This window comes from Corylus avellana, chromosome 10 (assembly GCF_965113065.1).
Source record: "Corylus avellana chromosome 10, dhCorAvel1.hap1.2, whole genome shotgun sequence".
Classification (NCBI taxonomy): Eukaryota; Viridiplantae; Streptophyta; class Magnoliopsida; order Fagales; family Betulaceae; genus Corylus; species Corylus avellana.
In genome coordinates this window covers 15158853-15184413 of record NC_142499.1, presented here as the reverse complement: position 1 = coordinate 15184413, position 25561 = coordinate 15158853, and the positions used below count along the sequence as shown (strand labels likewise).

The 25561-nt window shown below is 35.8% G+C and overlaps 1 protein-coding gene and 1 pseudogene across 1 annotated transcript; one reads left to right on the top strand and one right to left on the bottom strand.

Moving 5' to 3' along the window:
* Positions 1-10174: 10174 nt before the first annotated feature.
* CSD3 (copper/zinc superoxide dismutase 3) lies at positions 10175-18536 on the bottom strand. The gene is made up of 7 exons (XM_059607416.2): positions 18358-18536; positions 18177-18278; positions 17936-18031; positions 17810-17841; positions 17399-17474; positions 10761-10814; positions 10175-10553 (listed from the first exon to the last, which is right to left on the bottom strand). The coding sequence occupies exons 1-7, from the start codon at positions 18437-18439 to the stop codon at positions 10525-10527; spliced, it is 471 nt and encodes a 156-aa protein (XP_059463399.2). The 5' UTR covers positions 18440-18536; the 3' UTR covers positions 10175-10524.
* LOC148583392 (uncharacterized) lies at positions 13086-15692 on the top strand (annotated as a pseudogene).
* Positions 18537-25561: the final 7025 nt, after the last annotated feature.

The window sequence follows — 25561 nt, the reverse complement described above, 5'->3', positions numbered from 1 at the left end:
AATACTCAAATTGTGATTTAGTTATTTCAAAAAAAAAAAAATTGATTTAATGATCAATTGATTATGTTATATGTATAAATATTATTATAATTATAATTATAAAAACATATTATATAAAAAGGAGGTTAGTGGGTAGCGGTTAGCGGGCGGTTAAAAAACCACTCGCATTGACATCCCTAATAGCAAGGAGTTGGTGCTTTGCTTTTTCTAATCATATATTTTCTTTTCTGAGTAGAATTTTTGTATTTTAAGACTGAGATTTGAGTAGGGTTAAAAGTTATTCTTATGTTATTCAAAAAATGATGTGGCTTTTAAAATTACTATTGGCCTTGTGATTGATTATTATTGAATTTTGATTAAAGTGCAATTTTAAAAGCCACTTCATACATAAAATAGAATGACACAAGAGTGACTTCTAGTGAGATTTGGATGAAAAAAAAAAAAAAAAAAATTGAGTGCGATTTGGAAGGATAAATTCTAAGAGAATTTCAATATAAACAAACACGAACACCTCTGATATTACAGTGTCTAGTTTGTTACTCTCTCCAGTTGTTCCTAGCTTTGCATAGTCTTCCTTCCAAACTGTCTTTTTTCTTTTCTTTTTCTTTTTTGTTTAGAAGAGGTTTGCGGGAGGAAGAAGAAGGGTTTTGTTTTGGGAGTGAAACTAGAAAAAATGGTTTTGGATACCAATTGGCATGTTTCAATCTAACACTGTTAGATGCAAAGCACGAGAATTTTGAGGGGATCTTGATCTAACTCTACAACATTAATAACATTAATGCATGAATGAATTGGGACCAAAACTGAATATTTTATAATCCATTCTCCATGAACCCTAGTTCTTGTCCTGAAAGTTTTTTTTCCCTATTTCGTTTCACCCTCTTCCCTCGTGGACAAATTTGTCATGTCTCTAGAAACTCTAATATCACAAACAAATGCTCTCTGTTGGGATGACCCCACTTCGCAACATGCTTCTCTACCAATTGGAAACCAAGCTAGCGAAATCGTCGCCTTTGTGGGCTTTGCTGTAAACCATAAACAGTTAATCACCAGAGTAGTTATAGATTCTATACTAAACAAAGCATGGGACTTTCCAAGCGAAAAACAAATACCTCTTCACCTTTTCTAAATCCACCCATACACTGATTCTCAAGCAAGTCACTTGGAATATAAATGGCTAATACTCAAAAATGATACTAAAAAATGTTGCCATTAGCAAAGGGTTGGGGGAACTTATGGAAGTAGAAAATGCTAACTCCTTGGGTATCATTTGTAGAAGCTACCTTAACCTTCAGTTGCGTGTTGGATTGATATTCGGAAGCTATTGTATCATAGGTCTTATTTTAACCATGAAGGAGGATTCTCACTTATTTTCCCCTTTTTCCCTCTTTTCCCATTTATAGTGGAAAATATCCACCCCTGTTTATTTATAATGCTTCCTTTTGTTTGGTTGTTTTGGTTTAGTTTGTTGGAATGTAGTTACAAAACAAAAAAAAAAAGGTATGAATTGATTTGAATGCTCTAGAATGGAATGCCCATTACGCTTGAATTTTCAAAAACATCTTCATATTTCAAATCTGATTTTGTTGGTCCCCAAGGGGTAGGTTCAATCGGCTAGGGACAACGAATCATGTAGCCGAGGTCACCAATTCGAATCCTCCCTCCCTTCTTCCCCTCCCCTTATGTCGACATGTCAAAAAAAATTCGATTTTGCTTAAATGCACAACTACAACATTAATTGCATAGTTAGTTTCACCAATAAAAAATAATATTTAGTTAAAGTAGATAAATATTTAGAGAATTTGACAATTATGGGGTTTTGAAAAGTACCTAGCTAAAATATCAAAAGTAGCGTTTTAGAGGCGATCTTGTGAGCAGTTCAATGTGAATGCTATTAGATGTTTAAGTGGGTTCTGAATTTGCTCTAGTGATTTTGAAGGGTTAATAACCTTTTTAGTACCTAGATTTTCACTTTTTTATTTTTTCCAACTTATGTTTCAAATCATATCACAGATGATACTTAACTTATGAGTAAATACCAATTTAATACCTTCGTCACATTCCATCAACCCAACTAATTTTAGCCACCCTATTCCGGCCCTGGGGTTACTTAGCTACCCTCAATGGCCAAAATGGGGGTGGCCGGCCACCCCCATTGGCCAAAATGGGGCGGCCGAGCCACCCCATATTTGTCTTTTTCTTTTTTTAAGTTTTAATTTTTTTTTTTAATTATTTGAATTACTTTTATGATATTTTTTTTTTTTTTTTTTTTAGGATACGTGGCATGTTTTTGTTAGAACACATGTCAATCCGTTAGTTTGATTGACGGAATGGTGACAGAGGTACTAAACCGCTATTTACCCATAAGTCATGTATTATCTATGATACAAATAAAAACCTATGTGAAAAAAAATAAAAAAGTGAAAACCTAGGTACTAAAAAAGTTATTAACCCGATTTTGAATTTCATGTGCTATGCAGAATTAGTGTGGCAAAGAGTCTTTAATTCCTCACCAACTGAAATATACCAAACCAATAAAGAATTATGTTTTGTTTGAATGAAGTAGAGAAATATTTAGAAAGTTTGATTATTTATAATTTTTTAAACTAAATTTTCACTAAACTTTGAGAATCTTACCAATGCTCTTAATACATTACAGCCCCACAAGGTCTAGAACCATGACAAGGAGCAAATTTGTTCAAGGAGGTGCCACCCATGTCAGTCTTTGGAAAAGTTCAAAGAGCATATAGCTACAATGGAATTAAGAAACACCTACGTGGTAGCTACATATATGTTAAAGCACAAATTGAAGGATTTGGGGATGCCTGAATGAACTATTTTGTGTAATTCTGTTTTTTATAAGGGGAATAATTGGTCAGGTCATAGACATAAGACACTTAAGAAATACGGATATTACAACTTTCATAAATGTAAGGTTCACCGAGAGATATTGTGTAAGAAGTTAGTAAGATTTATGGTCTTATAGTGTAAAAGACACTGATAAGGAGTATCAAGGAAACACTTGATTAAAAATCATTGCAAGTCAGCACATAGTTTTGTGTATGGCTGAAATCGTCAATTGCGAAATAGGTGTGAACTAATGTTCTTAACCACAGAGAATTGATGTCATTCATTTAGTTAAAAAGCGAAATGAAGTCACCCTAATATACAATTAGTGAGAAAGTATATGGTAAAAGGTGCGGTTAGATAAGATGACCAAATTGTATATACATTATAAAATGTCATAATCTAATGCCGATATGAAATTTAAACAGATGAGAGTTGACATGTATACAAATTACTATTGGTACCAAAGTGATAATGTTCAACTAAATTACATACATGATGTTATAGTGTGATCAAGTGGGAGATGATAATTTGGGGATCATCACACCATAACTAGTGTGGTCATTCCTATAGCCAATCATAGCCTTCCATGAAGGTTATGATAAGTGACAAAATATAACTCTTGGTGAAAAGTTGTATCCTAACTCTATAAATAGAGTTGGGGAGTCAGAGAATGTATGTCAATTCATTTTCAACATTCTCTCATTCTCTAGTCACTTTGTCCTCCATAGGATATCTACCCTAACTGGATATCCCTACAAATAGATCATATGTATATTTTCTATTAGTAGCAGTAGTAGAAACTGAGAGTAGTAGTTTTTACGTAGAAACTTGAGAGTAGTAGTAGGAAAAGAAACTGAGTTCTTTGCTTGAACGGACGGCAGTTTTTTGGAGGAACCAATTAGTTCTGTAGGGAAAAAATAGAAAGAGGGGAGAAAAAGAAAGAAGGCAAAGAGAGAAGAGGAGTGAAAAAAGAAAAGAAAAGATAGAAAGTGTTGGTCCATATTTAAGTTGGGTTGGGCCCAGTTCGAACCTATCGGCCATTTCCAATACTCGGTCATTTTTACTGTTCAGAATAAACTCATGTTCGGCAGACTTAGGCTTATATAGATTATATTATCAACACTCGCTTGTCAGGCTCGGTCAGTCGAGCCTGAGGCAGGTACCGAGTGTTACCCTTAGGAAATAATAAACATATCTGAATAAATATCCTATTTGATGTTCTCCGATATATTGTTGACATGTGGACCCTCGGTAAAAGTTCACAGTGTTAGATGAACAGGTACAATCTGATGCCTATAAAAGGGGGGTCCCCTTTCACTATTTCGGTAACTCCTTTTTACCCTCAGAAATTGAATACTTTGCCTATCTTTTCTCTGATCTACAGTTTCCAAGTTCATTTTTCTCTTAAATACTGTGACTAACTTAGGCATCGGAGCTTTCTCTGGCCGGACAATGCCGGCAGCTTTGATCCATTTTCTTTGTCTTTTATACTCAGTTTAACCCTCAGTTATCAAGTATTGTGCTGGGCCCTTTCCCATGTCATCATTCGGAAAACTGCTTCAACAGAAAGAAAGAGGAAGAGAGGAGAAAAAAAATGCACCGAATTATGCTGTCTTTTGACATAGTATAAAACACCATGATGTTTTAAAGCCACAGTTTTAAAACAAAAACACATATGTTTGTATGAAATCACCACTCTAATATTCACTAGTACAAACAACAACACATTTTCATGATTGACCATTAAGGAAATGAGCTAGCGCCTTTACGAATATCCCATTTCTCAAATAAGTGTGTAGCCATTGACATCTCCAATAGCCAAATAGGCAAAAGTACAAGTATTGTCGGTTGTCAACCTTTTATAGGACGTTCCCCATAATTATTAACTGAGTAATGATAGGAACAATTTTTTTTTTTTTTTTTCATTCTCTTCAAATTGACGTGAGTTTTAAAATTATTATTAAATTAAAGATGAATTATAATTGAATTTTGATTTAATAACGATTTTAAAAGCCACATCAACTAAATATATTTTAAATGCCATTGATTTTAAAAGGATTTTATCTTTTCCTTTCTCCTCTAGGGTTTACACGCACCAAAAGAGAAAATAATATAGAGCACTTGTAGTTGGGATATTAAATTTGTTAATTTATAAAGGATTTGTAATAAAAATATGATAATAGTCATACCAAAACTCGAATAGTTTTTTTTTTTTTTTTTTGGAACTTCATTTAGCATATATAATTATCACACAAATTTTATTACACAAACTTCACACCCGTTAACTTGTTTTAAATAGCCTCTCTCTCTCTCTCTCTCTCTCTCTCTCTCTTCTTCTTCTTCTTCTTCTTCTTCTTCGAATATACAATATCATGAATAAAACACATTATGGCATGTCAAACAAGTATAAAGTAAATGTAATGAATAAAAACACATTATGGCATGTCAAACAAGTATAAAGTAAATGTAATAAATTAATGTCAAGAGTAGCGTTACTCCATGGTCTAGGAGCATTTTTGAGTTTTGTTATTGTTTGATTGGTGAGCGGTTATATATGCGATGCGAATAAGCAAAATTTTTTTAAGCTCAAGAATTTTTTTTTTTTTTTTTTGGGTTATTAGTTATTACAAATAATTTAAGATTGAACAATTATTTGTAAAAAAAATTGCAGATATATACTACCAAAGCATTATTTTATTCATTTCAATTTGGGCAAAAGTATAATAAATCACTGACTCAACGTGTGAAAACAAAAAACTCCCTCAGTTTTTTTTTTTTTTTTTTTTTGAATTTTCACTCTCTGGGTCAATCGAAAAAATGTCATAAGTCCTTCCATTACATTTTCTTCAAAATATCTAACGTCCATCATTAAATCTCAAAACTCACCGTTTGTCACTTCAACTTTTTTTCACCTCACTTTAAAATTATTTTTTTATTAATTTAATTTTAAAATTAAATCTAAAAAAATAAAATAAAATAAAAAAATTGAAGGTGGGGCTGCCACCCCTAACCCCTTCGGAGGTGGTCACAAGCCTCCCCCAATCCCTATGGGATGGCTTGCAGCCACCCCAAACCCCCCAATGGGATGGCCTCAACCCCTATGGGATGGCTTGCGGCCACCCCCACGAGGTTAGGTGTTCCTTGCAGGCCACCCCAACACCCACGGGGTGGCCGCAAGCCACCCGGTTGGGGGGTTTGGGGTGGCCGCAAAGCCACCCCCAACCCCTATGGGATGGCTTGCAGTCACCCCAAATCCCCAAGTGGGATGACTGCAACCCCTATGAGATGGCTTGCGGCCACCCCCAAGGGGTTAGGAGTTCCCTGCGGGCCACCCCAACACCCATGGGGTGGCCGCGAGCCACCCGGTTGGGGGGTTTGGGGTGGCCGCAAAGCCACCCCCAACCCCTATGGGATGGCTTGCAGTCACCTCAAACCCCCAAGTGGGATGGCTGCAACCCCTATGAGATGGCTTGCGGCCACCCCCAAGGGGTTAGGGGTTCCTTGTGGGCCACCCCAACACCCATGGGGTGGCCGCGAGCCACTCGGTTGGGGGGTTTGGGGTGGCCGCAAAGCCACCCCATGCATGGAGGGTTTTGGGGTGGCCAAGGGTGGCTGCCCCACTACTGGCCACCCTTTCAATTTTTTATATTTTTTTTGTTATGATTTAATTTTAAAATTAAATTAATAAAAAAAAATATTTTAAAGTGAGGTGGAAAAAAAGCTGACGTGGCAAAACGGTGAGTTTTGAGATTTAATGACGGACGTTAGACATTTTAAAGAAAATGTAACGGAAGGACTTATGACATATTTTCGATTGACTCATAGAGTAAAAATTCAAAAATTCAAAAAAAAAAAAAAAAAAAAGGAGTTGAGGGAGTTTTTTGTTTTCACTCGTTGACTAAAAGATTTATTATAGGAAAAAATATAAAATGGCCCCCCAAACTACCAACTATTTGTAATTTAGCCCCCTAATGTTCAAAATGTAATACACTAGCCCCCCAAATTACCAACTAGTTGCAATTTGACCACTCCGTTAAGTAGTACCGTCAAAATGGATGAAAAATATAAAACGACGTTGTTTTGTTAAGGTAAAGTTACTAAAATACCCTTTTTTTTTTAAAAAAAAAAAATCAAATTAAAAAAAAACCCCACTAAACGTTGTCTTTCAAGCAACAAACGCCCTTCCACAAAACGTTGTCGTGTTGATTTCTTTCTCAAGCAAAGAACCCTGTTTCTTATTTATAGTCGCTTGATCAAGTTTTGCCGTGGACTTCACCTTTTCAGAATTTGGTGGACTGTATCCCTCTTAAAGAATTTCACAAGAATCTCTTATTGGGGATTGTAGTGATTTTGGTGGTCCCTGCTGAGTTTGTTCTTGTTTTGGAATTTCTAGGTGTGTAGATCTTGAAGCTAGCCCAGATTTTACTGCTTATGTAGAAGGATATGTTGCACGGCTTCAAGTTTTCCAGCAAATAACCCCCCGTCCAGGAGCTACTTCCTCTTCTTCATCAGCGACTTGTTTCTTTCATGTGCAATTTGTTCCTTTCAAGATTTCAATTCATCACGCCATCAAAGTTTTTTTTAAAAAAAGCCCACTAAACGAGCAACAAACCCCCTTCCACAAAACATTGTCGTGTTGATTTCTTTCCCAAGCAAAGAACCCCGTCCAACAAATAACCCCCGTCCAGCAAAAAGAATCCCCCGTCCAGCAGGTATTGGATCTTTTTCGTTAGCAACTTGTTCCTTTCATGTGCAATTTGTTCCTTTCAAGATTTTAGTTTGATTTCAATAGGCCAACTCCTTCAGATTTTAGCAGATTTTAGCAAACGAAAACAGAGAGATGAGAGATAGAAATACAAGAGAGGGCGAGAGATGAGAGATAGAGAGATACCTGGAATCGAGAGATTGAACGGCCGTGATTCACAAATAAACCCTAAGAAACTTATTTCGTAAAACCCCAAATTTTGAAAACCATCGTTGACGAGCTGTGAGCCGGAGAGGAGAACGTTTTGAGCTGGAAGTGATGAATTGGAATGAAGAAGACGAAGAAAACGAAGTGAGAAACAGTATGGACGGAAGTACGATATCTTGTCATGCAATAGATTCTTTTGGAAGCAAAACGACAACGTTTAGTCGGATTTGTTTTTAATTTGATTTTTTTTTTTAAAAAAATGGTATTTTAGTAACTTAACCTCAACAAAACGACGTCGTTTTGCATTTTCCATCCATTTTGACGGTGTTAACTAACGGAGTAGCCAAATTGTAACTAGTTGGTAGTTTGGAGGGCTAGTTTATTACATTTTGAACATTGGGAGGCTAAATTACAAATGACTGGTAGTTTGGAGGGCTATTTTATATTTTTCCCTTTATTATATATTTACCCTTTCAATTTATACACTACAACATTCTCTCTAGCCCTTCTTTTTCCTTTTCACGTGAGTTAATTTGTTTCTTTAAACTGAGTAGCTAGCTAACCAATATATGGAGGTGGAGGTAAAAGCCTGGTCGGGGCTGGGAGAATAGCAGCAACATGAGCTTGGAATTCTACCACACATATTAATCATAGGTTTGTCTAAAAATTCTAGCAAGCACTTTTCCCTGCAGTTCCAAATATCACAAACAGCTTGAAGATCAAAGCAGCCTTCTAGCAAGAAGTTTTATACACTGAAATGAAAAGAAAATTAAACAAACAGAAATTTGATTGTTAAGACTTTGTTCTCTGTTTAATATACAAACGACAACCCGTATTTTTGAGTGCTAAACAACGATTAATATTTGTAGGAAATTTAACAAAAAAAAAAATATATATATATATATATATATATATATATATATATATAAGAAGGAAAGGAAACAATACCGAAAGAGAAAACCAGAGAAGTCACGAAAAGGAAAGACAATATTGCAAAGTATTTCATATTGAGATGAAAAAAGTACCTATAAAACCTCAAATGAATGAAAAACACATATAGACATATTACATGTATATATATAGCAAATAATAAGCGTGATAGGTTTTAAGCAAATACCGTAATATTAGGGTATGGATATCACACAATAAAAGAGAATTTGAAATAAATTTAATAAAAAAAATATCTCAAGAAACGTCAAACAAGTTACAAATTAACAAGGAAGATATTGTAGAATAAAACATGGAAATATATTAAATACAAAATAGCAATGAAAACCCATATCTAGTAGAAAGGTAAAATAAGCCATAAAAGTAGAAAGAAAATAAGATAAATATTGATAATAGAAAAATATGGAGTTTTTTCATTGAAAAAATAAAGAATGTCGGTTTTGAGAGTTTTGTTCAAATTAATTTAAATCTTTTTATGTTGCATGCTAAAGGAACAATAAAAATCATGTATAGAGATGTAAAATATGATATAATAATAGAAAGAAATTAAGCGAGCATGTCTCCAAGGGGTGCAAGCTCTTAAGAAAGATGGGAGGAGTTAGAGCAAGTCTGGACATCTTATTAAGGAAGTTCGAGGGGTTCTAAATGGTTTACACAGATGGAAGGTTAATCATGTTAGACGACAGAAACACTTTCACTCATCATGGAAAAAGGATCTATTGAGAATATTCTCCATTGTATTTTGGATATTATCTCTGAAGAGTCATGTCTATTCCTTTAAAAAAAAAAAAAAAAAAAAAAAAAAAAAAAAAAAAAAAAATTAAGAGAGCTTCTCTATTAATTATAGAAAAAAAAAATTGAAGTTTTTTTTTCCTTAAAAAGTTACAACGTACTTTTGTCAATTCTTTTTAGAATAATCATCTTTTATTTTATTTTTTTCTTAAATTAATGCCTTTACGATCTTCGCAAAATAAGCCTCTACGATCTTCGTAAAACAAGTGAGAAAACATGTATTGGTTTTAGACTACGTATTACAATACAATTACTGCCGACATGGCATTTTGACGGTTTTGTTAAAAATTTAGATGATATCATGTTAGTGGCGACCAAATTGATAATTACGTCAAGGTAGAAGCTCTCAAGGTTTGAGGATCAATTCCTCCGAGTATAGGTCCTCTCTAACTCCTTTCCTTTCTCTCTCGCACTCTCAGATTTTCAGAGGTTAGGGACGACCAAAATGAAGGTTCTGAACGATAGGTTGGTAAGTTGATTATATGGTTATTCCATGCACGAGCAAAAGGGTAAAAATGTCTAATTCAAATTGCATGTATGTTGAGAGCCTCAGAATTTGATGCTTCGATGTAACCAGACCCATCAAAATCAGCTAAGAATAGTTTTTCTGCATATTCGCTTGTAATGGGACAGACTATGAGCACTTTATCTTAGCCAAGAGGCAGAGCAAGGTACAGGAGAAGAAAATATATGGATAAACACTCTTTAACCGTTTGTATCTACAATGAAGTTACAAGCACTACCTTTGGTCAAGCTCCAAATAGATATTTGTGCAATCATTATACGAGCACTGGAAAATCAAATAACAATGGAACCCAGATGCCCAAACTCTCTACAGAGTGAATCAGATGCTTGGGCAGTCCATATTCTGGCCTGCCTTTAACAACCCCCAACAACAATCTGGGTCCCTCTCTTTTTGAGCCAAAAGCAGAAAAGAGAAGGTCATGTAAACTGACGCCAACTTCCATAGAATCTGCAATGTATCTTTTATGAACCTATCAATTATCCATGAGCAAACGAGCCTAAACGGCCGATTGAAGCCCAATTATACCTGACCAAAATTGATAAACCAATGTCAGGCTTCTGTATGTATGAAGAATGGATAGAGAGCTCAAATAAAACACAAAGGTGTGATGAACCTGCCACCATAGGGTTACACTAAGCATTCCTTAATCTACCCAAATAAGTATGCTAGTTTTGCTCACTAACATTTGAAGAAATTGCCTGCAAAAGCAAAAAGCTAAAGAACAAAAATTACCACATCCAACTCTTGCACCAGCATTCCCAGTAGTCTTGCTGAGTTCATGTCCACCTGTTACATTAGTCTGTATAAGTAGCTAAATTCCAAGAAGAATGTGATGATATACATGTAAACATAAATATGCTGACAGCTATGTTGAGAATTTTCCTTTACCCAAAAATGATTAACCATAGCGCTGACCATTGTGTGCTAGGAAGCAAATTGTAGGAAAAAGTGAAACAGTCGGAGTCGGTGATTAAAAGACAACCAAACATGATTTTTTGAAATCTTTTAGAAATTCTTGATGGTCTAGTTGACATGTCCGCATAATTCTGTCAGTTATAAACAATAAAGGATGAAAATTGTCCACTTTATGCATGTTTCCAAAAACTTGTCTCCCTACTAAAACATTTTTAAAGCAACGAGGTTCAGGCCACCAAAAAGTCTAAGCATCTTCAAACTATAAAACATCGCTTTACTTCAAGCAGATATAGGAAAGACTTATGGCGGTTCTTCAGGCAATGCCAGAAACTATTCCTTATTCCAAGCACATATTAAATTTTCAGTTGAATTCTTGGTGTTTCTCGATCACAAGAGTTGCTTGAGTTTCTCCCACGTCATTTTGTCACCTGCATTAAATTCTGTTATTATTATCTTTGGTGAATCGTAGTGAAGAGGAAGCCTTTTGTAGCTAGTTTTCTTGCTCAGATTTCTGTACATGTTTCCCATATTTTAATGTCTATTTATCAATCCCATCAAGTGATTTTCCAGTGCCGTGATTCCTCAACGCAGATGTACTGGACAATGCACACTTGCATGTGATGTTTAAGGAAGTAGAGGTTTTGAACCCAGAAAATGTTGAACATGCTAGTGGTGCTGTCACCATCAATTGAGCTTCTGGCCCAATCACTTACATGTGAAAGATTGTCAGCTGGATCATTGAAAATTACTTTGCTAAACGGAGGGGCTATGTCCATAGGATTCATTTCTTTTCTCCTACTATTAAACAAATCAAACTATAAAGCCAATCTCCACAAGTTCCAAAGCATCAAAAATATAATCACCCCACCAAACATACATTCAGATAAGAGTCTGAGTCTATTTTCTACACTAAAAGACCTCCATTTCATACATCACCTTTTAGAGTGAACTTGATGCACGGAGCATGTAGGAGAAAGAAAACATTCAGAACCAAAAGCAACTCAATCTTTGGACCCATTATTTCTTGTAAGAAGAGCGGGAATAAAGTCGTCCTTAAACCTATTGATTCTTGAAGCAATACAGAAGTAAGGACATCAATAACTTCGTTGATTCAAAAGAATAGCAAAGCAATTGGAGTGAAAGAGAAAACCTCTCAACTTGTTATTCAATTCAAAGATAAGCTGTCTAACAGCTATGATATTGTGAATAGTTATAGAAAAACCGAAGGAAATCATAAACATCAAACCAAACATTTCCTAAACGGGAAAATGATTGGCATCGCATTTGTTTGAAAGTTCCAGTGCTAGACTCAACACTGAATTCTGAAGACCAGAATTCAAAATTTGTTCAATTGGGCGTTCAAATGCTTGAAAAAAACTGGAATCCAGGGATAAACATTTGAGATTGCCCAATTATCGAGATTGATTTCCTTTCTGATATTTCACCATAAATAAATTCCTGATATAGATATTAGGACTGCTCTACCTTATATTAAATCTCGATTAAAATACATCTAGATAAAGGATTCCTATAACCCCTGGAACTTGAAATCTGGATCGTGCATGCGATTCATGGTGTCAATTCAGTTCCCAAAACTGGTGGTCCCAACTTTAACAATTAATTGTAAAATGGTTCTTAATAGTGAAATAAACAAAGGGATTTATAGTCGAAGACTGAGAAATGTATGACATAAGGGGAAGAAAAGAGAACATATAAGGAGATTAAGAAAGACTAAGAACAGAAGATTTGACATAGTGATGCCCCAAATGTGGGAAGATTTTTATTCATATAGTACATATGCATAAATATGTGGATGAAAATGTATTAAGGTATTGTTTTATTCGAAAAACCTGACAGCTAATCGGTTTACACACACACAAATGTATCAATGCGCTCAGGTGAGGCACAGAACAATGTATGATGGAGCATGTGAGCCACCTAACATAGATTTTTTTTTTTTGTTTTAAGAGAACTTTTCACACATTCTTGTAGGAGTATTTTGAGAAATTAGTGCTTAATTTTTCAGGTGTAAGGGCTGACTTATTATTTATAAAAAGATTTTTTTAAAATAAATAAAATAAATAAAAAAATAAAAAAAAATAAAAAAATAAAAAAAGAAAAAGAAAAGACAAAGGTGGTTGCATGGGTAACCTCAACAGAGGAGAGGGGTGGCCGTATATTACGATCCTAGTGTCCCACATGGCTTAAGTTTAATTTTAACCATGTATATAAGCTCTTGGGCACCATTCCCTTGTAAGCCGGTTTTTAAGGGTTAGTTCTACCCCAGGTTTGTAACATTTGGTATCAGAGCTAGCCACCATGTCGAGGGGTTCGAGTCATGAAAGGGACGACCTATGGGCTATATTAAAAATACTGATAGGTGAGTGGAGCCACCAAAAAAGAAAGGGCTACCATTAGGTCAGTATCAATAGAGTGGGCCGCCGTGGACGTCGACCACGGAAGCGTGGTGGTATGTTACAATCCTAGTATCCCACATGGCTTAAGTTTAATCTTAACCATGTATATAAGCTCTTGGGCACCCTTCCCTTGTAAGCCGGTTTTCAAGGGTGAATTCTACCCAAGGTTTGTAACATTAATGTTACGATCCTTTCTCTCTTTAAAAGATCTCTACCTACTATTAGTCTTTTTATTTGCAAGAGTTATAGTTTCTTTCCATAGTAATAGCCCTACGTCTTTTTATTTGGGTTTTGTCTTTATGTCCTTATTTTATTCCAATTAATAATTGTTATTTCCATAGTAGGAGTCCAAGACTTATATGGAGTTGTAAGGTATTGCCTTATATGGCACCTCTCGGTGCTTGTCCAAGTTAGAGTAGGGTTAGGACTAAGTGTCGAATGTAACATCTATTTAAGCAGAGTTTTGCAATAAAGTTAAGAGGACAATATTTTAGCAAAATCAACACTTTGTGTTGTGAGGTTTGGGGTCTCTCTAACGATCTCAATTTATTTTTTGCAATCATAGGTAGGAATTGTAGGAAACACAGGACTCATCCTGTTTTCCTACATACCCAAGGTCCAGTTACGAGGTCTATTAATCAGTCTCGTAACAACTTGGTATCAGAGCCAACCATGTCTTCGTCTTCCTCATCGCCATCTGATCAACGGTTAGAACAACTGGAGACTAAACTTGATTTTGAGATGCAGGAGATGCGAGAAAGGCACCAATCTGAGATGCAGGAAATTATTGCAGTGATGAATTCAAGGTTCGATCAATTGCTGGATGGGTGGTGCGCTAATGCCAGGAGTGGATTCAACAACCACGGCGGAGGGCCACGTATGACTCGGACCAATGGGTTCATGGCTCCTAAAGTGGCTAAATTAGACTTTCCACGATATTGCGGTAACGATGATCCAACGAGTTGGATATGTAGAGCCGAGCAATTTTTCGAATTTCACGGCACCAATGAGAACGAGAGGCAACCTTTAGCAGCTTTTCACCTTGACAGTGATGCACAATTATGGTACCAACTTTTTCGGGAGGGGGAGGCAACGGAGGTCACATGGGAAGCCTTGAAAAAAGGCCTCCACACTAGGTATGGTCCAACCATGTTTGTGGATTTCTTTGGAGATTTATCTAAACTGGAACAGGTGGGGTCAGTGAGAGACTATCAAGTGTAATTTGAGAGGCTTTTGACTCGGGTGGGGCGTTTGGCACCTGAACACCAAATTGGGTGTTTTGTTAGCGGTCTTAAGGAGGATATACGTACGGAAGTGCAAGCTGCTTGACCAACAAGCTTATCTGCGGCTGTGGGGTTAGCAAGGTTATACGAGGCTAGACAACAAGCCCAAAATCAGCCTTCTTTGGCAGAGCTTCAGAAGACCCATAACCCTCCACCCATGCCGTCTCTCGCACTTACAAAGATTCAAACACCCCATGTGAAAATGCTCACACCCGAAGAGATAAAGGACCGCCGTGAAAAGGGACTGTGTTTTAATTGTGATGAGAAATTTGTGCGAGGCCATAAGTGTGCTAAGTTGTTTTGGTTGGAAGTATGCTGTGACAATGAAGAACCTGTAAAAGATGAGATGCTACCTGACTATGGTTACGTTCACCATTGGTGTTTCAAATTTTGTCCTTGAGGACAAGGACGGTTTAAGGGAGGAGGAATGTTACGATCCTTTCTCTCTTTAAAAGATCTCTACCTACTATTAGTCTTTTTCTTTGCAAGAGTTATAGTTTCTTTCCATAGTAATAGCCCTACGTCTCTTTATTTGGGTTTTGTCTTTATGTCTATATTTTATTCCAATTAATAATTGTTATTTCCATAGTAGGAGTCCAAGACTTATATGGAGTTGTAAGGTATTGCCTTATATGGCACCTCACGTTCCTTGTCCAAGTCAGAGTAGGGTTATGAGTCCTAACACTAAGTGTCGAATGTAACATCTATTTAAGCAAAGTTTTGCAATAAAGTTCAGAGGAGAATATTTTAGCAAAATCGACACTTTGTGTTGTGAGGTTTGGGGTCTCTCTAACGATCTCAATTTATTTTCTGCAATCATAGGTAGGAATTGTAGGAAATGCAGGACTCATACTGTTTTCCTACATACCCAAGGTCCAGTTACGAGGTCTATTACTCAGTCTCGTAACACCGTACGACTACCTGTCTTGGTCAATGGTGACTACGCAGCCACCACAATAGGCTAGGGGGTGTGGCCACCACAAGTTAGTGGTGGTCGCGTAGTCATCATAACTGGATAGGGGTTGTAGTCACCCCTCTCCTCCGTTGAGGGTGGCCACATGACCACTCTCTTTTTTTTTTCTTTTTTTTCTTTTTATTTTATATATATATATATATATATATATATATATATATATATATATATATATATATTATAAAGGTCAGCTTCGCATCTAGTTGTGTTTTCTTAAAATAAGTATGTTTAGTATTTGTTTCTTTGAAAACACAAGACACTTTCCAAAAAGTTAACCAAACAATTTTCCTAAGTGGACGCTACAAAAAACATCTCAAATGTAAACCCCACCAAAAATACTTCTCAACTTTATATCAGATAAAAAAAAAAAAAAAAACTTTTCAAAACCATTAACAAACATAAATGTTTTCTAATTTTAAAAGAACTTTTAGAGTATGTCTAGATTCCCCACAACTAGAGCCTTCTCATTCTATTTATACATCAGAAAACTCAAAATCCTTCCAAGTATGAATTTCATAATTTATTCTTCAACAGTAATGAATACTTCATCATCCAAGATTACCCAAAAGAAGCATACCCTTTTTATTGCCCATAGACTACTCTATTCATGGGTTTTCCAAAATTCTATTATTCTAACAGAGGCATATATCTTTTTCCAAAAGAGCTGAGTTTTCTTTTTTTTTTCTTTTTTTTTCTTTTTTTTTTTTTTTCCTTTTTTTTAAATAGTCCATATGAATTCCTAAACAGCTCCCATTCTTAAATATTTTCCAACGAAGCCCTAAAACCTTCGGATGTTTCTTTCTCCGTTGATTCTGCTATAATGGAAATCCAAGAGAAAACAATTTTAGGTGAAAAGAACTTTAGAGCAAGAGTTAGATATGAAGACCAATTAATCAGTCAGGAAAATAAACCAATTTGTTTTGCATGGATAACAAAAACTTGTAAGATTGTGTAAACAGAATGAGAAGGGTGGGGAGGCATCAGGCCGAAAACTCCACATTGTGTATTTTCTGTGATTTTCCTAGTGTGGAATAATCATAAAATGACTAGGATCTATGGATTTGAATTTAAATCCAGGATCAGATGCAAGCAGTTCTACCCTCATCATCAAAGTCATAAATTCAACCAATTGGGTGTACACGTGAACTATGAACTAAACCTAATATTGTGCAAGTAGTGCTTCAACTTTCTGTCCACAATAATAACCTCCAGATATTTATGACACAAAGGAACATATCTTCAAATGCCTTAAAAGCTTGCTTTCACAACTTGAGCTTTTTTGGCTCAAGAGCAAAAGAGTACCCAGCATTGCATCTCCAGACATGTACTTATTATCTCAAAGGTCCGCATATTCTACACAAATAAAGCCACTATAACAGAGTAACCAAGTTATTGTGCATAATGTTGATTTTACCTTGGTAACATTTTTGGTCCGCATGCTACTAGGTTAAGCTTTTGGGATAGATTATAACTTACATAGTATTAGAGTTTGGTTTGAAAAAAGGTTCTTTAGTTCAAATGCTAGAAATCCTTTTTTTCTTTTTTGATAAGTAAGTTCAAATACTAGAAATCCTCATTTAGCGATATCTTCTATTCATCATGTGCAAGGCCCACATCAGGTTATTCAACCAGCTGGGACTTATTCTTGTTTTTTTTTTTCTTCTTAAGGTGCTAGTGTATCTTTATATATAATGGTATCTAACACAGCTCTACTAACCACACATATATGATATATCCATGTGTCCACACAAACACTGCATAAAAAAATATATATATACTTACCTCTACCAAGATCATCAGGATCAGCATGCACAACAACTGCCCTCCCAAGTATAGAATGAGGTCCAGTGAGCAGAATCTACAGATAGTAATGCGAGAGGGAAAATTAAGATACTTGAAAACAACTCAAGTAAACCAAAACCCATAATGACACCAAGTAATGATAAAAGCTCAGAGGATACAACTTAAGAGCAGCTTCCAAGAACATAAATTCATCCCATTGTGACTTACCAAGCATTATAGATGAGTCAAATTGTATAAATACAGGATTTTTAGGATAGTAAATCACCTTCTTTACCTATTATTCATTAAAAGAATCTGATTTGTGTAACGAAATCAAGGAAAGAACAGAAAACAGAAGATATTTGATAGAATTGGTATCTGGAACCGGATACTAGAACTTAAATTTATTACCTGCTTGTCCGTTATGGAAACCTCAGCAACTCCTGAAGAGTGTAAGTTTAAGGTATATATGAGAAGCTATTTCATTTCATCTATAATATCAAATTACATATTGCAGAAAACATAAACTGCACATACCATCTGGGCCTGCAAAAATGTTTCCCAAATCACCAGCGTGGCGCTCTCTATCAGTAGGAGCTCCATGATCCTTCTTCAGGGGGTTGAAATGAGGGCCTAAAATACATTAAAATTAGAAAAATAGCATCCACCCACAAATTAAACAATACCCATTAACAAAGACAGATATCATGGGCCTAAATGAAAAGAATATTGCGCGAAAGATTAAGAATCAAGCCAAAATTCAGCGAGAGAGGAATACCAGTAGAGTTGCAACCATTGGAGGTATCGCCAAAGGCATGGATATGGAAGCCGTGGAGGCCTGGTGAGAGCCCTGTAATCCTCCCTTTCACATGGGTTGCGCCTACAACATACAAAAATGAAAAATCAGCTGAAAAACACAAATTCAACAAAGCCTACAAAGCGGCGAGAGAGAGAGAGACTGTTGGGTTCCTGGATGAACTGGACAGAGCCTCTAATGTTGCTGTTCCCGGAGATGAGAACCACCGCTTTAGCTGCACTCATGGCCGAAGGATGTTATGCGTGCGCGCGGGCCTGCGTGTGTCAATCCTACGAGTGGCAGCCGCTTGTAACTGCCGATGGCTTTTTTGGATAGTGGAGTTTGGAGCATTCCGAATGGAATTTTTTTTTTTTTTTCTTTTATTTATAAATATTATTAAAAAAAAATATAAAAAAGACGTACTATTAAAAATTATATAGCTTTTTTTTTTTTTTTTAACATATCCCCACAAGAGAAGGGGATGGATGATTCGAACTAGTGACCTCCACTTTATTAGGTGTAGTTCATAGTTGATTGAGCTACCACTTGAAGACAAAAAGTTATATAGTTTTTAAAATTACATTTAAATCAAAATTCACTAATAAACTATTACAAATTTAATAATAATTTAAAAACCATATCAATTTTAAGTGGACACAACAAAGACAAATGTGACGTTTATATATGCTTTTTATGTGCTACACCTATTACTATTTAAAAGATGAGTAATGAGTAATGCTTTTTATGGTTTTTATGACCCATGAACCGGGTCAGGCCGCCTGCCTCCGCCATGTTCAATGTCGGTGCTGCTATCCGGTTATTTTATTTACTGTCTCTTTATTATGTTTATGTTCTTTATGTTTCATTTTTTAGCTAGTTTTTCATCCTGGCCTCCGTTCTATTTTTGACAGATTATTTCCCCTCTTTTCCAACTACTGATAGTGAGATAATATGAACGTATGATCTTGTTTGTAGGAATCTCCCATTAGGGTGGATATCTGATGGAGGACAAAAGTAACGAGATAATAAGAGAATGAAGTTTGACGTACGTTCTTCTCATTATCCAACTTTATTTATAGAGTTAGGATATAACTCTTCACTAAGAGTTATACCTTGTCACTTTATCATAACTTCCATGGAAGGTTGTGATTGGCTATGGAAATGACCACACTAGTTATGGTGTGATCACCCCTTAAACCGTCATCTCCCACTTGATCACACTTTAACATTATGTAATCTAGTTGAACATTATCACCTTGGTACCAAATATAATTTTTATACATGTCAACTCTCATCTGTTTAATTTACAGATCGGCATTAGATTATGACATTTTATAATGTATATACAATTTTGTCATCTTATCTAATCGCACCTTTTTCCATATATTTTCACACTGATTATATATTAAGGTGACTTCATTTCGTATTTAACTAAACGAATGACATCAATTCTCTGTGGTAAGGAACACTGGTTCACACCTATTCCACAATTGACGATTTCAGCCATACACAAAACTATGGGTTAACCTGCACTGATATTCCTAATCAAGTGTTTCCTTGATACTCCTTATCAATGTCTTTTATACTATAAGATCATATATATTACCAACTTGTAACATAATGTCTCTTGGTGAACCTTACACTTATGAAAGTTGTAATATTTGTATTTCTTTAGTGTCTTCTGTCTATTACCTGACCAATTATTTCCCTTATAAAAAAAATAGAATTGCACAAAATCGTTCATTCAGGCGTCTCCGAATCCTTCCGCTTGTGCTTAAACATATATGTAGCTACCACCTAGGTGTTTCTTAATCCCATTGTAGCTACATGCTCTTTGAACTTTTCCAAAGATAATTCTTTGGTCATAGGATTGGCCACCATCTCTTTCCACTATATCTTGAATATAGTGGTAATTTACATCAATATGTTTGCCTTTGGAGCTTTGTGCTCAACTTTTTATTAAAAAGATAGCAGACTTGTTGTCACAAAACATATTGACTGGCTTACTATTTAATCCTAAATTTAAACTTTCTACAAAACGTTTAATCCATACTGCATTACTAATTGTTGTGCTGCATGATATATATTCAGCTTCCATAGTGGATTTTGCAACGTAATTTTGTTTCTTGCTTTACCAAGAAATGACTGTTCCACCAAACAAGAACACATACCCACTTATTGATTTTCTATCATCAGCGTCCCCAACAAAATCCGCATCTGTGAATCTTGTAATTTCTAGATCACTTATACCAAAACATAAGCCCATGTTTTTAGTACCTTGCAAATATCTAAGTATACGTTTTACTGCTTGCCAATGTGTCTTCCCTGGATTAGATTGATATTTGCTTACTAATCCTACCGCATAACAAATATCAGGTCTTGTAGTTATCATTGCATACATGAGACTTCCCACTACTTAGGCATAAGGGATATATGCCATCTCTTGAATCTCTATCTCATTTTGAGGACACATTGTTTTATTCCAGTACTGACCTCTTGAAACAGGTGTTTTTAAAGGTTTACATTTATCCATATTAAACCTCTTAAGTTTCTTTTCTAGATATTTTTCTTAATCCAAATATAATAACTTTAAATTTTTATTTATAGAAATTCTTATTCCTAAGACATAGATAGCAGTGCCCATATCTTTCATTTCAAATTTGGATGACAAGAAGGATTTTGTTTTATTTATCATATCTGGACAGGTACCAGTTAGCAGTATATCGTCTACATATAATGATAATATTGTTAATTTATCATTTTCATTATATATGTAAACATAGTGATCTAGTGGACTTACCTCGAAACCAATTTCTAGTATTGCTTGATGAAACTTCAAATACCATTGCCTTGAAGATTGTTTAAGCTCATATAATGACATTTTTAATTTGTAGACTTCTTCTTCATGTCTTGTGACCTGAAATCCTTCAGGTTGTTGCATGTAAATCTCTTCTTTTAATTCTCCATTGAGAAAGGCTGTCTTAACATCCAATTGATGTAATTCCAAATCCATTATGGCTACAATGGACATGATTATTCTCACTGAAGCAAATTTTGCCACAGGTGAGTATATGTCAACGAAGTCTACACCAGATTGCTGAGTAAACCCTTTAGCCACCAATCTAGCTTTGTACTTGTCAAGACTTCCATTAGCTTTGAATTTCTTCCTTAGAACCCACTTGCATTGCTTTTCTTTGGCTTGGCAATTCTGTGAGTTCCCAAACATCATTTTTCTAAATTGATTCAAGTTCTTCTTCCATAGCTTTAATCCATTTTTCAGCATCATGACTACTTACAGCTTCTTTGAAATTTGTTGAATCTTCTTGCAAATTTATATCATCTGTACTTAGTACATAATGATCTTTGAGTGTGGTTGATGGTCGTCTTTGTCTTTTACTCCCACTGTATTGATTACCTATATCCAAATTAGGTGGATCTTTGGATTTTCTCTTGCTCCCACTATTCCGAATGTCTGTGTTATGTTCTTTTTCTTTCAAAGTGACTTGTGGTGTTTGACATTCAGAATCTTCTTCTTGTAGAAGTCCTATTTCATCCATGGGAGTAATCTAATTGGTGTTTTCTAGAAATGCAGCATCCCTGCTTTCTATTAATCCCTTATCTGGATGGTAAAATCTATATCCACTACTATTTTCTATATATCCTATAAATTTGCATTCCCATATTTTACTTTCTAACTTATCCTTTAAGGGTTTTGGAATAAGTACATGTGGCTTACATCCCCACACTTTGTGGTTGTAAAAATCTGGTTTTAGGCTTGTCCAATATTCATAGTGTGTAAGAGGTTTGATTTGGATTTTTATTCTGTTAAGAATATATGCTGCAGTGGATAAAGCCTCACCCCGAAAATGAGTGGGTAACTCAACATATGCCATCATGGATCTTGTCATATCCATTAAAGTTCTATTCCTTCTTTCTGCAATCCCATTTTGTTGAAGCTTATAAGGCATTGTATACAAATGTCTTATTCCACTTTCTTTGCAGAAAGAATCCATGGCTTCATATTTAACTCCCCTATCATTATTCAAGTTTTTAATGGACCTACCCAATTGTTTTTCTACCTCTAATTTATAATCTTAAAATTTTTCAATTGCTTCAGATTTATGTTTGATAAGGTAGATATGTCCATATCTTGAATAATCATCTGTAAGGGTAATAAAGTATTCCATTCTTCTATGTGTTTTAGTTCTTAAAGGACCACATATGTCAGAATGAATTACTTCCAGTAACTCTGATGATTTCCGGTGTTTTGAAAAAAGATTTACTAATCATTTTTCCCTTAATACATGATTCACATATATTAAAATCTTCAGAATTAGTGCTAGGTAGTAATCCACTCTTACTCATTCTTTTCATTTTATTTTTGTTGATGTGGCCTAATCTTAAATGTCATAAGAAAGAACTATCTTCAGACACATGAATACTGTGAAATAGGAACTTTATTATCAACTTTGAGTAAATACATATTGTCTATTTTTACACCCTTAACAGATACTTTCCCTTTAAAAAAATAGACCTTCCTAGATTTAAACTTAATCTCATATCCTTTGCCATCTAATACGGGAACATATATTAGATTTCTCTGGATATTTGGCACATATAGAACATTATCTAAAACAACGAAAGACCCTTTAACAGAAATCTTACATTTTCTTTCGCCTAGCACATCACTGTAAGTATTGTTGCCCATGTACACTCTGTGTTCACTGACTTTTTTCTATTTGAAATCTAAGAAGAATTCTCGTCTCTTGTAATGTGTCTCGTTGCTGCCAAGTCGATCCACCAAGAATTTGAAGTCGGTTCTGCCATCATCACTTCAATAATGGTCATAGCTATTTCTTTCGGTTTCTTGTCACCGTTGTTCTTTGGACAATTTACCTTGAAATGCCCAATTTTACCACATTTGAAATATACTCCTTTGACTTTACTTTTACCTTTCGGCTTACCTCTCCATTTCTTTTTGAACTTTTTTGGCTTGCCTTTGAATGCTGGAGCACGTGAAGTCTGAGTATTGATTTGAGCCATCATGAGGTTGCTGGATTGCCCTTCTCTCCTTCTTCTTTTCATCCTTTCTTCTTCTAACATGAGAAAAACTGGTAAGAAAATTATGGATATATCCTTTCCGCTATGGGTTAATCCAAGACAGAGGAAAACCATTAAGTATTGTGGTTACTTGCATTTTGTCGGATATTGGATGACCAACAGATGCAAGTCCCTTTGCAATAAGTTCCATTTGGTTCACAAAGTCGCCCACATAGTCATCTTCACTCATACGTGCACTATTATATTTATCTAATAATAGTTATATGTGAGTATTAGAGCTAGGACCATACTTTTCATCTAATGCTTCCATTATTTCCTTAGCAGTCTCGTATCCTTCAAAGAGTGGGATGATATTATCTTTCATGCTATGGAGGAGAGTGGCCTTTGCCATTTGGTCATCTTCCATCCATTTTTCCTTTTTTCTTCATAGCATCATCATTTTTATCATCTTCTACTTCAGGTCTATTTGATGTAAGGGTGTGTAAAGTTCTCCCATGCGTCAGTACATAAGAGATGTGTCGTTTCCACATTCTAAAATTGATTCCATTAAGGCTTTCGACCTTTGAGGAATCTATACCGCTTTTAATAGCCATTTTAAAATATGGATACGATAAACTTAATACAAATACAAATATCTATTTACAATAACTGTAATATTTTAGATATTAATTACATACACACCAACAGAAAAATTAAAAATGTATTTCTAAGTTATTACAAACCAACAAATAATAATAAAAATAGATAAGTTTATTTATTTTAATTTTTGAGATCAGTCGTCTCTAGGATAGGTTAGCCTTGCCTGGTAATCATTCATATAGGCCCTGTAATATGGACGGTTTGGAACTACCGGTATGAACTGGTCACCTCTAGGTGGAAGTGTGTATCGATTGTTGCCCATTGGCCACAAATTCCTTGGACTTTGCTCAACTATCCTTGCAATCCTCAAAGGACGTGGACTCCTCAAGCGTTTATCACTTGAAATCTCTGATTGAGCCAAATCTGGTACAGTGAACTCCATTTCCTTATGCTCCGTTGGTGACAGCTAACACAGGCGAACAAACCTCCGATTTGATTGCCTTTGACCTTGATAAGAAGACTCACCCCTTTCCCAATTATATTTTTGGGAATTATAGTTTGAAAACCCTGTAATACTCTTGCCCCTCAAATTATCTTTCCAATGCTTTTGAAATGAGTTAAATCGGAGCTATATTGAGTGAGAATGGGTCAAAAAACTACCTTGAGGTCGAAAATGATGGTATTGGCGGTACTGTTGAGCCGAACCGGGTCGGATCCAACCGGAGTCGGGTGGGTCGGGCCTTTTGGTGTGCCACACGCTACACAGATCTAACACGTGGCAGGTTGATGTGCTGGCGCGTGTTAGTGAAAACACGCGGGTCGGCTCGGTGTTCCGGGCCGAAACTCGAGTCACAAGTCGGTTCTGATCCGCTTTTGTTGGGCTAGATATGGACTTGACCCGATTGGGCTTGGGCACTTTTTTGCTTGGGCTTGGGCTCTCAGTACAGATTTCCGGGCGGTATGTTTCCACTTGTGCCCGGTTAGGGTCACTTCTTGGGTCGGGTTGTGAAAATCCGAAACGACGTTGTGTTTGGAATATCCAAAACGACGTCATGTCGTTTTTTGCACGCTTGTTCGAGAGTGCGAATTGCGGTGTCGTTTCGGTGGGAAACGACGTCATCCCTAATGGGACTGAAAACGTCCTCTAATGAGGACGAAACAGCGTCGTTCCTGTGGAGTGGAATGACGTCGTCTGGAGAGGCTGGGGCGCGCCCCCTTGGAGACGCCAAAATGGCGTCGTTTAGAGGGGTTGTGTCGTGCGCCCCTGGGTCAGACGCTTGAACGGCGTCGTTCCAATTAAATGGTACGGCGTCGTTCTGGTTATCTGACACAGGGGTTTTATCCCATTCCCTGTTGATCGAAACGATGTAGTTTTGATCAATAAGGTCTTCTTCTCCAAAAGAACTCCCAAAACAGTGAATTTTTTTAGAAAAAAATTCAGAATTATTTTCTAAAAAATCAGAACTATTTATTTCATCAACCCTATAATCATTTCCTTCCCAAGAAGGTTCAGAAACCGCACCTTTGGTTGGGGATGATTCACCAACAACGTCAAAACCCGGAGGAGGAGAATTTTGGCTTTGAAGATCCACCGAAGGAGATGCATCAAACGAAGTTGTAAAGAATTCCTTCCAGTATTTTTGTTCCAGTAAGTAGCATTTCTTCAAAGTTTGAAAATCTCCAGTAAATTTTGATTTACCAGCAGTAATTTTAAGAAGTTCTTCATG